The sequence below is a fragment of the Eutrema salsugineum genome, unplaced genomic scaffold (assembly GCF_000478725.1).
Source record: "Eutrema salsugineum unplaced genomic scaffold, Eutsalg1_0 scaffold_1, whole genome shotgun sequence".
NCBI lineage: Eukaryota > Viridiplantae > Streptophyta > Magnoliopsida > Brassicales > Brassicaceae > Eutrema > Eutrema salsugineum.
This window is the reverse complement of record NW_006256909.1, coordinates 4,456,657-4,472,930: the sequence shown is the minus strand read 5'-3', so window position 1 is coordinate 4,472,930 and position 16,274 is coordinate 4,456,657. Positions and strand designations below refer to the sequence as shown.

Here is a 16,274-nt window from a genome sequence, read left to right as displayed (position 1 = left end):
CTATCATATAGTTAATGTGGAGGTGCTCTCGAGGAAACATGAGACATGCAAACTGAAATGTGCCCTCTCCTTCATGCTACTGCCCTTTCTTGACCCTGGTGACCCATAGAAAATAATATAATAGTTTTTTATATTTTTTTTTTTGCAATTCTTAATTAATCGCAATAAATATGTAATGAAACACCTAAGCCTACATAAATTAATGAACGTATTCACATTTATATATGCAAACATACAATTTCAACATCACTTTAATTTAGTCATTTAAACAAAAATGTAACTATGATCAATATATGTAATACTAGTGTCGTTGTTTCTCCATGCAATTACGAATAATGTTTGACAAATTCCTAACTACATTTGTAAACATTTGTAAACAGTTCTCCCTCTCTTTTCAAGTAAATATCAACGTGTCAAAATATGATCGAGGTGACTCTCTCTCTCTTTTATTTTGATAAAGAAACTATGTACACTACCAAAAATCAAAATAATAACGAGGTGATTTGCCCTTTTTTTTTTACTTACTCAATCTCTCTGATCTCCATTGGAAATTCTAAAATGAACGGAAACGGCGGTCTTAGATCGTTCTCCAAAATTATGTCGCCACAGTCCAAGGCCATTGTGTACGAACGGCATGGCTCTCCCGATTCAGTCACCAGGTTCGATCTGTTTGTTCGTTGGTCGGTGTCCAAAAGAGCTTGCTTTTGAGACATTGAAATTAATAATCAGCTATCACTATTATAGATAAGCATCCTAAAATGTTTCTTTTGTGATTAATGAATGATATTTTTTTATGTCGACAAAAACCAAAAAATGAGGTTTCTATATAAAAAAAATTTTTAAGTAAAACTGAGCTTTGAGTGGTCTGAATTTAGCATGTTATTTTTATTGTTAAATTAATTTTTTTGAAGAAATTAGTAAAAAATAAACTTCATAATAGTTGAAAGTTTGAATAATAACTCACGTTTTATGATTTTAAATGAACTCTTTTGATACACATATATAATCTTCATATTTTCTTTCTTTTGGTGACGACGATAGAGTAGTGATGCTCCCTCCTGTGGAAGTGAGAGAAAACGATGTATGTGTTAAAATGATCGCCGCGCCAATAAATCCAGCTGATATCAATCAAATTGAAGGTTTGCTTGAATTGTCTTTTTTTTTTTTCTTTCTTTCTTTCACTCGTAAACGCAAAAGAGAATAATTAATAGTGCATTTGAAAAAAAAATCCAAACTTATATAATACCATAACTTATTTTTAGGTGTTTACCCTGGAAAAAAAATCCAAACTTATACTGATACCGAATATATTATTTTTAGGTGTTTACCCTGTGAGGCCACCATTACCAGCTGTTGGTGGTCAAGAAGGTGTTGGGGAAGTGTATGCAGTGGGGTCAAGGGTCAAGTCTCTTTCTCCTGGTGATTTTGTTATTCCATCTCCAATACTCTCTTCAGGTAAAATCTTTCTTTACTTGTCTTTCTAATAAGTACTAAAGACAACGAATATAAGAGCAATATTATAACTTTGATGAGAATGGCTCTAGAGAAGCTAGGGACTTGGCAGACGTATGTTGTGAAGGAGGAAGGTGTGTGGCAAAAAATTGACAAAATGTGTCCAATAGAGTATGCAGCTACCATTGCTGTTAATCCACTGACAGCTTTAAGGATGCTTGAGGACTTCGTCCTCTTAAATTCTGGTTTGGACTTCGTCTCTTTCGTTTTATTTTCTTTTCTTTTCTCTTTACTTATAACATGATTTGATTATTCTAACGAAGTTGAACAACACTCTAAACGTATATAAGTATTATATTTATAAAGTAAACCTCAAAAAACTCAATTAATAAATCATGCATAATCAAGTAATTAATTAGTAATCCTCTGAAGCAGGAGATTCAGTGGTACAGAATGGCGCCACGAGTACAGTCGGGCAATGTATCATCCAGTTAGCAAGACTCCGAGGCATCAGTAGCATCAACATTATTCGTGACAGGTGTTATATATATAGCTAGCTATATAGTGTGATTCGAAGTGTTGGCTCAAGTATATTATGTCATGAGCTATTGTTGTCTTTATAGGGCTGGATCAGATGAAGCCAAAGAGAAGCTAAAAGCCCTGGGTGCGAATAAAGTGTTTTTGGAGAGTCAGCTGAATGTAAAGAACGTTAAAAGTCTTTTGGTACGATTTAACTAGTCGATCATCAAGTTTGTATCATATAATAATGTATGCTTAAGATGTGTATGCTATATATAAAGGGGAATTTGCCTGAGCCTTCTCTGGGATTCAACTGCATCGGTGGCAATGCTGCCTCTCTCGTGCTCAAAAATCTGAGGTCCAGTGGACTTTTTCAATTTTTTGTTTATGCATGGTGTGTTTATCTTTTATTTTTTTGGTTACATGCATGAATATCGTGTAACATAAATATTCTAGGGAAGGAGGGACCATGGTTACATATGGTGCTATGTCTAAGAAGCCAATCAATGTGTCAACCACATCTTTCGTCTTCAAGGTATAGTCTAGTTCTAGTTCTCTCCCTATGAGTCAAACGTTTTTGTGTTCAAGATTTCTGTCTTGTGTGAGTTTGTTAAAGAGGTTGATCATCCTACAGGATCTTTCATTGAGAGGATTTTGGCTGCAAAGGTGGACGAGTTTGGATAAAGCAAAAGAATGCACAAAGATGATAGACTATCTCATTGGGCTTGTACGAGACGGCACGCTAAAATACGAGTGAGTCTTTTTCTCAAATAAAGATTCATCCATAAAATGTTTCTCGCTTGTTTGTCTGCGTTTAGGTTTACGCTTATATTTAAAAAACTGCGATTGAAACAATTAAGTAATATATGCGTTTATAAAAAATTGACTCCAACGTAATTTGAATCAACGGTCGGTTTGCTTATTACAGGACGGAACTGATTCCATTCGAAGATTTCAGTGCTGCTCTTGATAAAGCTCTTGGGAAGCGGGGTAGTCATCCTAAACAAGTCCTCAGATTCTGATCTCTCTGCTTGTTAATAAAAGGACGATATGCACTTAAGGTAGCTTTATAATAAATAATAATCCGATCGTCTCGATCTTGTCCAATGTATCAAAACAATAAGAGTGTAAACCAAATAAAACCTTAGAGACAATGCAAGCATCCATCATTATGCATGTTTATGTTTTATGTTATGTTAATGTGTCTCTCCTCCATATGATGTGATAATATATGGAGGAGAGACAGATGATAAGTGTCTTGAGAGCACCTCCAGCAGTAAATCATTCCCTTGAATTGTTAAAAATATTTTAAAAATATTTTATTCTTTAGAAAAATTGGAGTTTTAATTAAAAAAAATAATAATAAAATAAAATAAAATCTGGCTAATTACAAACGATCACGTCGCCTAACAACTCTACAGTTGGAGATGTTAACTAACAATTGGTTGTTAACTTTTGGACCATTTTTTATTTATTTTTTAATCCAAATTCATAGGTTTTTATTCCATAAATCTTTGATGAAGGTGCTCTGAGTTCTCTCCCTGAATTTACTTGATGATAACAGAAACAGAAACAGATGATAAGTGTCTCACTCAATCAAAGCCTACTCGATGTTCTGTTTTGTTTTTGTCTTCTCTGTGTACACGTTCTCAAGTAACTACAACAAAACAATATACGCTACACAAAAATCGTACTTTTACAAGCTCGAGATTAGCACATCACATGCTTTTTATGATTCTAAATTGACATAACGAACCTACTGTAATATGCATGGATTTCGACGTCGGATGAGATACGATTTGAGAAAATAAATTGATTGGGAGAAAATTCGGAGTAAGGGATTTGGAAATCGATTTGACGCTTTTAGATAGTAAACGACTAAACGCTTATTAGACGATTGTTAAGTTTGACTAATTAAATGCTTAAATTGACCAGGTCAACATGAGTATGTGTTTGAAGGCCTTTTAACAAAAAAAAAACAAAAAACATGAGTATGTGTTTAATTTGGCTCACGTGAAAACATTTCAGTTTTCATGGCTTCTGAAAGTGAAAGTTCCTACGCACACGGCACACGTGAGACGCACGGCACGTCGGCACGTGAAGTGAGGAAACAGAAACATGACGAGTGTCAAGGCTGCATGCTTTTTAATACTCATTCTGTTTTACTAATAAAGATTTATTATAGCTTTTCAACATCGTTTAGACAAAAAAAAAAAGTTTTTCAATATCGTATAAAAGAGTTTAAAAAGTTTATTTTAAAAATATTTAAAAACACCAAACTTAATATTTTTAGTGTAAAGACTAAAAACAAAAGGAGCTAATAAGACTTATGAAGTATATATAAAGAGCATGGGGAGGTAAAAATTTTATATCATACAAACAGAAACATGGCAAACCAAACTAAAGTAAGCACTTCTCTATTACTCGAAAAGAATCCAATCGAGCTTGTTAAACCTTCAAAACACACTCCTTGTGAAACTCTCTCCCTTTCTACTTTAGACCATGATCCTTCCAATGAAGCTATGTACGCATTTATTTACGTTTTTGAGGCGAACGAAAAAAAACAAAATGATCCGGTCTCTTTGCTTAGAAAGGCTTTGTCCGAAATTCTTGTGTACTATTATCCACTCTCAGGCAAGCTAATGAGAAGCAAAAGTGATCAAAAGTATCAGCTGGTTTGTAATGAGGAAGGAGTCCCTTTCACAGTTGCTACCGCAGATCGTGATCTCCGCTCTCTGAACTATATAGAAAACTTTGCTGATGAAGTTGCATTGCTGCTTGTGCATGAGCTCGAAGTTAATTTTGAAAGTGAGATTGGTTGCCATCCTCTCTCTCTACAGGTATCGATTTGTAATATTCTTACTATGTGATATATATATATATAGTTTCAGTCATAAGACCAAATTAACCGACCAAACTTTTGTTTGAAGCCACAAAATCTAATGAAAATCTAGTGACCCAAATTTTTGAAGGAGTAGCATCGTCCTTGTCAGATATCAAAATGTAAATTAGTAATCAAGAAAATTAATATCTTTTCCTTTTTGATTTTGACTTCTAAGGTGACCAAATTTCCTTGCGGTGGATTAACGATTGGCATAGCAGTGACACACGTTTTGTGTGATGGGCCCGGTGTCGCTACAGTATTTCAAGCTCTAACCGAGTTAGCTGGAGGAAAGAGCAAGCCATCGGTAATGCCGGTATGGCAAAGAGAACGATTAGTCGAGAAAATAGATGATAAACCGGCTAAATTACCAGGCGCTGCTGCTGCTAATGAAGGGCTGGTGGCCACATCACCGTATATGCCAAGCAGTGATATGGTATGTTTATTCACATCAATTTGGATCATTAAAGCTAAGTAAGCCATTATTTGTCAAAATCATTTCCTTGTGAGAAGATGGATACTGAGGATACGTATTTGGGGAAAAAAAGTAATAGTACTAAATTGTAGTCAGACATAGAGAATAGTACTGATTATTAGGCTTATAATATATATTTTTTTAATAAAAATATCATTGGTTTTGTTCAGATAAACACGAGATTTGATATCATTCAAAAAATAACTAGACAATGGAAATTGGAAACACAATATATGTAGTATTTACAAAATGGCCATCGAATCTTATGTATTATTTTAGGAAAATGAGTATGGATTTTTTTTAATTGGGTAAAGAAATATATTAAGTGGTAACTCTATAATTAAGTGAAATCAAAGAATCGAAATTTTCTTCTTTTTGTGTAATTCAATAGAAAACTAGGTTGTTTAAACAATTTTTTCATCTTTTCATACGTGATCCCCAGGTTACAGAGACGGTAAATATTAGGGCTGAAAATATTAAAAAGCTTAAAGAAACTTTGGTAGCTGAGGGGAGTTTCACTAGTTTTGAAGTTATTTGTGCTTACATATGGAAATCAACATCAAGAGCCTTAAAGCTAAACCTTGATGGAATCACTATCCTCACAATAACTGTCGGAATCGGACATGTTTTAGACCCACCACTCCCCAAGGGATACTATGGTAATGCTTACACAGTAGCCGACATTGAGATAACTGCGAGAGAGCTCGAGGAATCATCGATCTCTGACATTGTAAAGCTCGTGAAAAGAGCTAAAGAAACAGCTCTTGACAAGAGGTGCATCGAGGAGGAGCTGAGGAATATGGAGAGAATAGTGAAAGAGGATGCAAAATTCAAAGGAGTAAGCGATGGTTTATTGTTATTGACAGATATGAGAAATACCGGTTTATACAGATCAACGGATTTCGGTTGGAGCGAGCCCGTGAATATATGGCCGGTCACGCCTGATCAGGAGGTCCCAGTCAACATTGGGATTATCATGAGACCTTCCAAGTTGGATCCATCAATGGAAGGTGGGGCTAAAGTTGTCATGACATTGCCAAGAGATGCAATGGTTAATCTCAGGAAAGAGATGGTTGATATGAATTAACTTTCTTTTGTGTAAAATTTATTCATGAGTGAATGTGAATGCTTACATGCTTATATAATGTAATAAATATGTGAGTTTTTACCTTATCTGTAATAAATAATCAGTTTACGATCACGTTAATGCTTTCTTTTTTTGTTAAAGAACGTTAATGCTTTCTTCTTATATGATTTCAAAATATAACCAATGTAATCACAATGTTAAGCTTCATTAATAACATGGGAGTACATATAGTTGGGAAAAAAAAAAGATGAAATCCACTATGAAAATTTTTATTGTTATTGAACGAATTTTTTTTTACAAGTGGATCTTAGGATAGTAGCGTTGTTAAAGTCTTTTCAAACAGTTGTGTTATAGATTTTATAAGGAAGAATTAAGGGAAAGAACCGAAAATCCTTTATTAATTCGTTTGTTAAAGTCCTTCTCAACGTAAATTGAACCCTTAACCTCCTAGATTCCTACATATTTTATAACCCGAAATACGAACCACTAAGCCATTTTGTTGTTAGTGTCCATTGTCCAATTATACATAGACATGTGACCAGAACTATGTGGTATTTAAACAAACAAACAAAAAAATTGACGTAAATAAAAATTTCTTAGAAAACAATAGTAGGCTGTGACTAAGGTTTTGTTGTTGCATGTTGTGACTTGTGAAGCATATGCATTATATGCGTTTCAAGTTAAAGCCATGCAAACTGAAATGTGTCCACTCCTCATTAAATAATGCATAGTCCATAGACATGACAATAGAAAATTTTCAATTCCAATATTAACTAAAAAAGATGCGGGACTGATCTGGAGGTTTTAACATCATGCAAGCGGGACACTCGTCATGATTGTCTCGTCGTCTCATTCGTTTGTTATAGCCATTGTTGTCGTTTTTTTCTTTTATTGATGGTTGACTATCATATAGTTAATGTGGAGGAACTCTCGAGGAAGCATAAGACATGCAGATTGAAATGTGTCCATTCTAATACTGCATGTCCATTCTGATCCAAGGTGAGCCATAGAAAAATCAAACGTCATGAAAAAGATTTTAACAAACAAATTCTAATCCAATTCTGCCACATCAATGTTGCCTTTGTTTTATGAATTGCTTTCCATAAACTTTTGTTCTAAATTCAAAAAAATATATATTAAAAATGGAAGTCATGAAAGAAAATATTGTAAAAATTGATCGAATCTTGCTTAAACATCATATCTTTGAAGTTTTAGAAAGTTTTTTATATATTACCTTGAATACAGTTAATCCCATGCCTAAATATTTTTTATTATACATACATGAATTGGTAAGACGGCAAACAAAAGTAAACTCAGCCCTTTTCTGTTCCTCGAAAAAAAGCCAATCGAGCCTTCCTGAATCCTGATCTACCCAAAAGCAAAGCAGGTGTTACGTTTTGGTTCGAGTTATTGCTATAATTTTCATGCAAAAAGCAGGTGTTACCTTTGAGAATGTCTTTCTCTCAACTAAGTGAAAGATGTACTTGTAAGTTGTAATGGTACTAAAACATGAGACTTTAATCCATAAAAAAACAGAGGTATCAGTGAGTCATTGCTGCTGGTAAGTAGTGGTAACTAGTATTGGGCTTTTTAAACCCATGTCCAACTCTTCTAATTAGTATGATATTGTCTGCTTTGGGCCCAACTGACAAAGTCCGCACGTATTTGATTTTGTGCTCCTTTCCAAAAGGCCTCATACTAATTGAAGTTGGACATTACTTATATACTAGACCATATTGGTCTAAACTTCGGATGTGGGACTTTGGATTGATTTCCAACAATTTCCCCCTCAAGCCAAAGACCCTATAACTCTTGATCTTCAACTTACAGCGATACTTAGTACCATCTTGTACTTCTTAATCGCAATGTCACTTTAAGGGTTTTTCTCCCACACCGAATATTCAGTCCAATCCAACTTCTCCAGGTCCACTTTTTCTTGACCTAGGCTCTGATACCATTTATTGGGTTGGACATTACTTATATACTAGACCATATTGGTCTAAACTTCGGATGTGGGACTTTGGATTGAATTAATAAAAGCAACTTCTTTTATTAGCTTTAGAAAAATTACTCAAAAACTAAAGCCTCTCTTAATCTCTCTCTCTCAACTCATAAGTATTTGCAACAACTCTGCAACTCCTTATATAGAGAATGAATTAGCTAACTCCTAATTCCAATAGATAAACAAATTTCTTTTAGATAACTCCTAAATTTCCTTTTAGATAACTCCTAAATTTCCTTTTCTAATCATAACCTTCTAGAAACACACTTTGATTAGGATTAGGAAACTTGCACTTCAAGTTTCTTCCAAGCTTATTCCAACAATCTCCCCCTTAAGCTTGAAATCTTCCTTAGAGACATCTTCAACACCAAAACTGAGACCACGCAAATACCTCAAAACCTGCTTTAATGCAGCTCCATGCGACTCCTCCATGATTACTTTATATAAACGATTCTTTGATCTGTTTGCCTTCATAAGGAGTCTTCCATCTTGATCATGTAATGTCAGATAATCTCCTCTCATCCGAACATCACATCCAGCCTCTGTTTCAACAGTCTCCCAGACCTTGTGTACTCTGAGCAAAACCCTCATCCGCATGGCCCATACGGTATAGTTGGTTGAGTTTAACATAGGGCAATGGATTGAGGAAGTATTCAGTGCTTTTGTACGAGTACTAGGAATGATATCCCCCATATCTTGAGCAACAAGCTGAAGCTCTGATACCATTTATTGGGCTTTTTAAACCCATGTCCAACTCTTCTAATTAGTATGATATTATCTGCTTTGGGCCCAACTGACAAAGTCCGCACGTATTTGATTTTGTGCTCCTTTCCAAAAGACCTCATACTAATTGAAGTTAGACATTACTTATATACTAGACTATATTGGTCTAAACTTCGGATGTGTGACTTTGGATTGATTTCCAACAGGGCATATGTCGCTACCACAAGCAACGCGAAAACGAAGAGGACATTTATTTAGTATTTATACGTCTAAACTTTGCTCTATAAACATCATACGGAGATTTTATATTATACAATCGGAAAAGCGATGGCAAAAGAAACAAGACCGATCCTTCCTCTTTTACTCGAAAAGAAACCAGTTGAGCTTGTTAAACCCTCAAAACACATTCCTTCTGAAATTCTCTCCCTTTCTACTTTAGACAACGATTGTTACAATGAAGAAATGTGCGCAACGATTCACGTTTACAAAGCCAATGAAAAGAACCAAAATGATCCTGTCCTTTTGCTTAGGAAGGCTTTGTCCGAATTTCTTGTGTACTATTATCCGCTTTCTGGAAAGCTAATGAGACGAGAGAGTGATCGGAAACTTCAGATCGCTTTTCTTGGTGAGGGAGTTCCATTTGAGGCAGCTACTGCATCTCTCGACCTCTCCTCTCTAAACTACATGGAATACGTTGATGAACAAATTGCTTTGCGCCTTGTGCCTGAAATCGAAATAGACTACGAAAGCAACGTTTGTTATCATCCACTAGCTTTACAGGTAGCTTTTCATTTTCTTGATATATATATTGGAACATTATAGAAATTTTTTTTTCCTACTCAAAAAAAGAAAAGAAAATTAAGATTAGAACATCTCCATAAACACTTCAGGTTTTTTCATAGAATTTTATATTCATGGTAATGTGAACACACACACACACACCTAATTAATAATTTTAGATAACCGATAGTTCCCTTTGATTATTATTTATTATTTTTTTTTTTGAAGGTGACCAAGTTTGCGTGCGGAGGATTCACCATGGGCATCGCATTGACGCACGTCGTGTGTGATGGATTCGGTGCGGCTCAGGTCATCCGTGCTTTAACCGATTTGGCTGCAGGAAAGAGCGAGCCATCGGTAATTCCGGTGTGGCAGAGAGAGCTGTTGGTCGGAAAAATTGATAATGAACCGGCCAAAGTGCATGGCAGCCACATTGCTGGTCTTTTGGCCACCTCACCATATTTCCCAACTACTGATATGGTATGTTTTTTTTTCCCTTTTTTGGTCTATTGTATGTTGTTCTCCCATTAACTCCAACAATCTAGCCGAAAAAAAAATAATAATAACTCCAACAATCTTTTGATTTATATATTTTGTAATTATACATACAGTTAAGAAGACAAAAATAAATATAATTGATGTTTTCAAAATCTACACCTTGCAAATAAGAATTACAATTAATTTCAGTAGTAAGTGCTTGTAAATTTGTAATTAATTAATTTTATAGAAGAGAAAGAGAAAGAGAGAGAGAGATGTATAAAAACATAATATACTACCTTTTCTTTTGCGAAAACATAATATACTACCTAAAATGATGATTTGTACCCAAAACAAAAAAAAAAAAGCTAAAAATGATCTCATTTTATTTAATACTCAACAGGTAACAGAGATAATAAACATTCCGGCTGCGAATATAAAGAGGCTGAAAGACTCATTGATGAGAGAGTCAGAGTTCCTTAAAGAGAATTTCACTACTTATGAAGTACTTAGTTCTTGTATGTGGAAAGCAAGATCTCGAGCCTTAAAACTAAACCCTGATGGTTTCACTGTCCTTGGCACAGCTGTTTCATTCCGACATGTTATAGACCCGCCACTTCCTCAAGGATTCTACGGTAACGCATACGTAGACGTCTATATCGAGTTAACCGTGAGAGAACTCGAAGAAGCATCCATCTCTGACATCGCGCAGCGTGTGAAGGAATCCAAGAAAACAGCCTATGACAAGGCGTATCGCGAGGAAGAGCTAAAGAACATGGAGAGGTTGATGAGAGATGATGTGAAATTCGAAGGGGAAAGAGATGGAATATTGTTGTTGTCGGATTGGAGGAATACAGGATTGTTCGAATCAACGGATTTTGGTTGGAATGAGCCTGTGAATCTTGTGCCGTTGACCGAGCGGAGGAGTGCAGAGCATACATGGCTTATCATGAGACCACCGAAATTGGATCCATCAATGGAAGGTGGAGTTAGAGTGATCATTACGATGCCGAGAGATGCAATAGTTGAATTCAAGCAAGAGATGGATAGTATGATTATGAACAAACTTTATCTTGGTGATACTAATTAATTTATTTAGTAGTTATTTTGTGTGTGAATGAATGTTTCCAAGCAAATGTGATGAAACATGATCAATTAAAAATAATAATAATAATAAAAAAGAAACATGATCAATAATGGAGAATAAATGTATGCTTAAATATGCTCATGTTGTATGCTTTTTCGGCTCTGTTCTTTTATATGATACAGTTATCTTTATATGTAAAAGTTAAATGGTATTCTAATAGAATAAAATACACGATTCTTACAGAAAAAAAAAATATACACAATTCATAGATGATGTGTTGGATACTTATACAGTTATACTTTCATAGCCATTCAAATTGAAATGTGTCAGCAGTACGCGATTCTTATCATATGGTGTGTTGGCTACATTTACTTTCATAAGCCATGCAAACGGAAATGTGTCAACTCTTTCGACTTTCATGCATGTTACTGTTTGTTTTTTTTTTCGACACGAGCCACATGAAACAAAAAAAAAAAAAAAATCGGTATCCTGTCAGTTAATTAATTATTGATGGATTTTAGAACAACCCAAAAGCTTATGACATGTGCTTAAGAATTTCATTAAACATAGTATAGTTTCAAATGAACTACTATATATGCAACATGCATATAAATTACAACTCTGTTAACAAATTAATACTTCAATATAGTATAAAAAAGCATCAAGAAGAGAGAGGATGATCTAATATTATACATTCATAAAATTGATAAAAATGGTAAATCAAACCAACTCCAGCCTTCCTCTATCACTCCAGAAAAAATCAACTGAGGTTGTTATACCGTCAAAACACACTCCTTCTGGAAATCTTTCCCTTTCTAGTTTAGACAACAACCCTCTCAACGAAGCCAGGCACGCACTTGTTTACGTTTTTGAAGCAAATGAGAAGAACCAAAATGATCCGGTGTCTTTGCTTAGGAAGGCTTTGTCCGAACTTCTTGTGTACTATTATCCACTTTCAGGCAGGCTAGTGACACTAAAAAGTGATCGAAAGTTTGAGCTGGTTTGTAATGGAGAGGGAGTCCCATTTACGGTCGCTACCGCAGCTCCTGACCTCCGCTCTCTAAACTATATACAAGACTTTGTTGATGAATTTGCATTGCATCTTGTGCCTGAGATCGAGTTTAACTATGAAAGTGAGATCGGTTATCCTCCTCTCGCTATGCAGGTATATATCGTTTAATTTTCTTTCTTGGGGTAACAAAACTCATATTAGATATCATCAAATTCTAAATTAACAAAAATCGTTCTCTTTGAATTTCGAAGGTGACCAAGTTTCCTTGCGGTGGATTCACCATTGGCACATCATCGTTACACGCGGTGTGCGATGGAGCCGGTGTGGCTAGGTTTATTCACTCTCTAGCCGAGTTGGCCGGTGGAAAGAGCGAGCCATCGGTAGTGCCAGTATGGCAGAGAGAGCGGCTAGTAATGAACATAGACAATGAACCGGCTAGAGTTCCTGCGGGTGCCGGTGCTAGATCAAGTCTTTTGGCCACTTCACCGTATATGCCAAGTAGTGATTTGGTATGTTTATAAATCTTTTCTTTTTTGGTATAGGTAAAGAATCATTTGATCAAACAACAACATAAAACTGGTAATTTCGAGAATGTAATAGTATATTTTACAAGTATCACCTAAGAATTAAAAAATTTGTATTTAGAGTAAAGCTTCTTTAATTCTAATAATTTTATTATATGAGCTAGAGTTATGAAACAAAAAAAAATCACATTTTAAGAAGTGAGAAATGCTGAATTGTCACTGAAAGTGATATCTTTACGAAAATTCATTATTATTATTTTCTTTTTTTTTTGCTGAGGTCCAATAGACATATGATTTAAGAAAATTTCTCATTTGTGTACATATTTACGATCCACAGGTTACGGAGATAATAAGCATTAAGGCTGGGAATATAAGAATGCTTAAAGCTGCTTTGGTTAGGGAATGTGAATTCCAGAAGGAGAATTATACTACTTACGAAATTCTTAGTGCGTGCTTATGGAAATCAAGATCTCGAGCACTAAACCTAGATCTTGACAAGATAACTGTTCTTGGCATAATTGTGGGAATCGGACACGTTCTTGATCCGCCACTGTCCGAGGGTTACTACGGAAACTCAATCATAGACGTGTACATCGAGTTAACCACAAGAGAGCTCCATGAAGCATCAATTTCTGACATTGTAAAACTCGTGAAGAGAGCCAAGAAAAAAGCTTATGACAGGAGGTATGTCGAGGAGGTGCTAAGAAACACCGAAAGAATGATTAAGGAGGATGTGAAATTCGGCGACGTGATCGATGGATCATTGTTCATGACCGATATGAGAAATGTTGGGGTTTTTGGATCGATGGATTTTGGTTGGAACGAGCCTGTCAATCTGAGGGGTCTGATGTTTGAAGAAAGCGCCAAAAACATGGGGATGATCTTGAGACCATCCAAGCTAGATCCAGCAATGGAAGGTGGGGTTAGAGTGGTAATGACATTTCCGAGAGATGCAATGGTTAAGTTCAAGCAAGAAATGGATGATATGATGCATCTTCGTTCTCGCTTTTGATCTTGTCCCTTGTATATAGACTGTCGCCCTCACTTTTGTTGTTTTCCTCTCTTTTTTTTTTATAGAGTCAATTGTGCGTATTCTCAAACGATATAATATAAGAAGCCATGTATCTGGTAACATATTTTAACATTCTACGAAGACAAAAACAGATGAGCTTTTTATGGTAAGATTTTGAAGCTACTCTTGAACATTCTGTATACGGCTAACTGAATCAGATTCGGAATCTAGTGGAGCATTTTGTAAACTACGTCCTTTTAACCATGGGATTATCCGAAAAAAGGTGGCAACCATCCATGCAAATAGAATCAGAATTTAGTGAAAGATCATTTTATTAAAATTTAGATAGGGAAAGGCAACGAACCACATTCCCAACGTGAAAGAAAAAATGTGACAAGAAAGAGAATCACAAATGGACTGAAAATAATTGTATAGGCCGTAATAAAACCTAAAATCTCTATAGAAACTATGATTTGTAAATCTGAACTTGTACCAATCTATACAGTGTACGAATTAAAAAGACTATACACTATATGGAGACGAAAACTATGGATATTATATTGATTCACCATTATTTAGCATAGAGACTCTCTCAAAAAAAATAAAAAATGAAAGCGTCATTTACGAATCCATCTCCGGATCTCATTGGTTAACGTCACATGACTTCAGACTACAAATTATTGGAAAAAGAAAATAATGGAGACTAACCGTTGTTTAGTACCACCTGGTTAAATCTCATAAGCCGTTTCATAATCATAAACCGTTTAAAATTAAAAAGGAAGATTAGTACATCATATGATATCAACACGGAGGCAGGAGCCAATTGGAGAAGAAAACTGAGACATGTTGACTATTTCGAAGTGTTTACTATGAAATACGGATATTGCTCATACTTCTCAATATTTGACTTAAAAATCATTTAAAAAAAAAAAACGGATGTGGTGGGAAGTCAACGGTCAACGTGTCAACCGGAACAGACAAAAGGCATGATTCACTCATAGCCTAAAGTCACCGCGTCATTTATTTATACGTTACTTCAAAATACTGATGATGCACTTGACAAGTGCCAATCAAAAATCCGAATCTAACCTAAAATGTGGAAGCTTAGTTTTGAGTTATGCAGATGACATAGAGCTTCCAACATAGAAAGGTCCACATTTAGAGAGACAAACATAATTATGTGAGTTTTTTTTTTTTAAGAATAAAGAAAATAACAAACACGCATCATATAATCTCATTTTCTAAATTTCACTCTTAGTTTTTATACATTTTTCAAAATATCAAATTAGGAAAAAGTATCTAAATTTGACCTAAATATGTAGTTTTACGGTATGTCTTAATGTCGTTATGTTACCTAGATGAATAATTTTGTTCACAAAAGATAGGAGAAATTTTTTTAGATGTTAAACAATATAAACTAAACTTGACCGATCTTATAGCCAAAACCCAAATATCTATCTACCTTTGGGTAGAAACTATAAACTTTTAAAAATTTCAAATAAAGAAAAAAAAATCTGTAAGTAAAATATTATTATATACATATATCTACCTTATTCTTTTTTTTTTTGGTTGGACATCATATCTACCTCATACCTAGCTAATGCTATCTTGTGGTAAAATAATAATAATAATAATTCAATGAACAAAATACAAAAAAAAAACACATAAAACAAAGAACCTGGCATCAAATTTCTTTTGGTAAAAAAATAAAAAGAGGAAGCATAATTTTGTATATAACGCTTCTTCTTTTTTTCATTCGCTTTCAAGTTTTTTTGGGGGTATATCGCAGATCAGAATCGTAGCAGTGTTGGTCCGTGAATCCATCCTTCTCGCAGTGCCCTACCAATCCATCGTCATCGCGTTCTATCTAAAATTACCAATTTACCACTTCCAAGAAACTTCTTGTCCTCTTTTAGAAACGTGTTTTTTCTTTCCTTTCCTCAGAAGTACCAAACTTAGAGAGACGGGAAAGGCAGTCTAAATCAATATTAAAAATATGAATATTCCCAAAAAAAAAACGTCAATTAAAAACAAAGGCAAACAAGACACACCAACCATGTTTCCTTACCGCGTAGATCTTTAAAAAAATGCAGAATAAAGCTTTAATATCATTTTTATTATTAGACTCTGCCATTAATTTAATATAATACTGTCTTATCTTGTGTAGCGGGTTTTCTCTTTAATTTAAGCATATACTGTATAATCAAACAAGTCCCAAATTAGTCAGCCATTATAGTTATCTT

General features: G+C 34.7%; 4 protein-coding genes across 4 annotated transcripts; all 4 read left to right on the top strand.

The window, feature by feature from the left end:
• The first annotated feature begins 498 nt into the window (after positions 1–498).
• On the top strand, positions 499–3,123 carry LOC18031127 (enoyl-[acyl-carrier-protein] reductase, mitochondrial). Its single transcript, XM_006412748.2, has 10 exons — positions 499–659; positions 1,042–1,139; positions 1,321–1,455; positions 1,545–1,697; positions 1,888–1,990; positions 2,076–2,175; positions 2,253–2,329; positions 2,428–2,506; positions 2,606–2,724; positions 2,900–3,123. Exons 1-10 carry the CDS (start codon positions 559–561, stop codon positions 2,991–2,993), a joined length of 1,059 nt encoding a protein of 352 aa, XP_006412811.1. The 5' UTR covers positions 499–558; the 3' UTR covers positions 2,994–3,123.
• Positions 3,124–4,357: 1,234 nt separating this feature from the next.
• On the top strand, positions 4,358–6,523 carry LOC18031126 (spermidine coumaroyl-CoA acyltransferase). The gene is made up of 3 exons (XM_006412747.2): positions 4,358–4,811; positions 5,031–5,288; positions 5,770–6,523. The coding sequence occupies exons 1-3, from the start codon at positions 4,359–4,361 to the stop codon at positions 6,412–6,414; spliced, it is 1,356 nt and encodes a 451-aa protein (XP_006412810.1). The 5' UTR covers position 4,358; the 3' UTR covers positions 6,415–6,523.
• A 2,876-nt stretch (positions 6,524–9,399) lies between these two features.
• On the top strand, positions 9,400–11,638 carry LOC18031125 (spermidine coumaroyl-CoA acyltransferase). The gene is made up of 3 exons (XM_006412746.2): positions 9,400–9,919; positions 10,148–10,399; positions 10,800–11,638. The coding sequence occupies exons 1-3, from the start codon at positions 9,467–9,469 to the stop codon at positions 11,484–11,486; spliced, it is 1,392 nt and encodes a 463-aa protein (XP_006412809.1). The 5' UTR covers positions 9,400–9,466; the 3' UTR covers positions 11,487–11,638.
• A 552-nt stretch (positions 11,639–12,190) lies between these two features.
• On the top strand, positions 12,191–14,052 carry LOC18031124 (spermidine coumaroyl-CoA acyltransferase). The gene is made up of 3 exons (XM_006412745.2): positions 12,191–12,648; positions 12,747–13,004; positions 13,357–14,052. The coding sequence occupies exons 1-3, from the start codon at positions 12,196–12,198 to the stop codon at positions 14,029–14,031; spliced, it is 1,386 nt and encodes a 461-aa protein (XP_006412808.1). The 5' UTR covers positions 12,191–12,195; the 3' UTR covers positions 14,032–14,052.
• Positions 14,053–16,274: the final 2,222 nt, after the last annotated feature.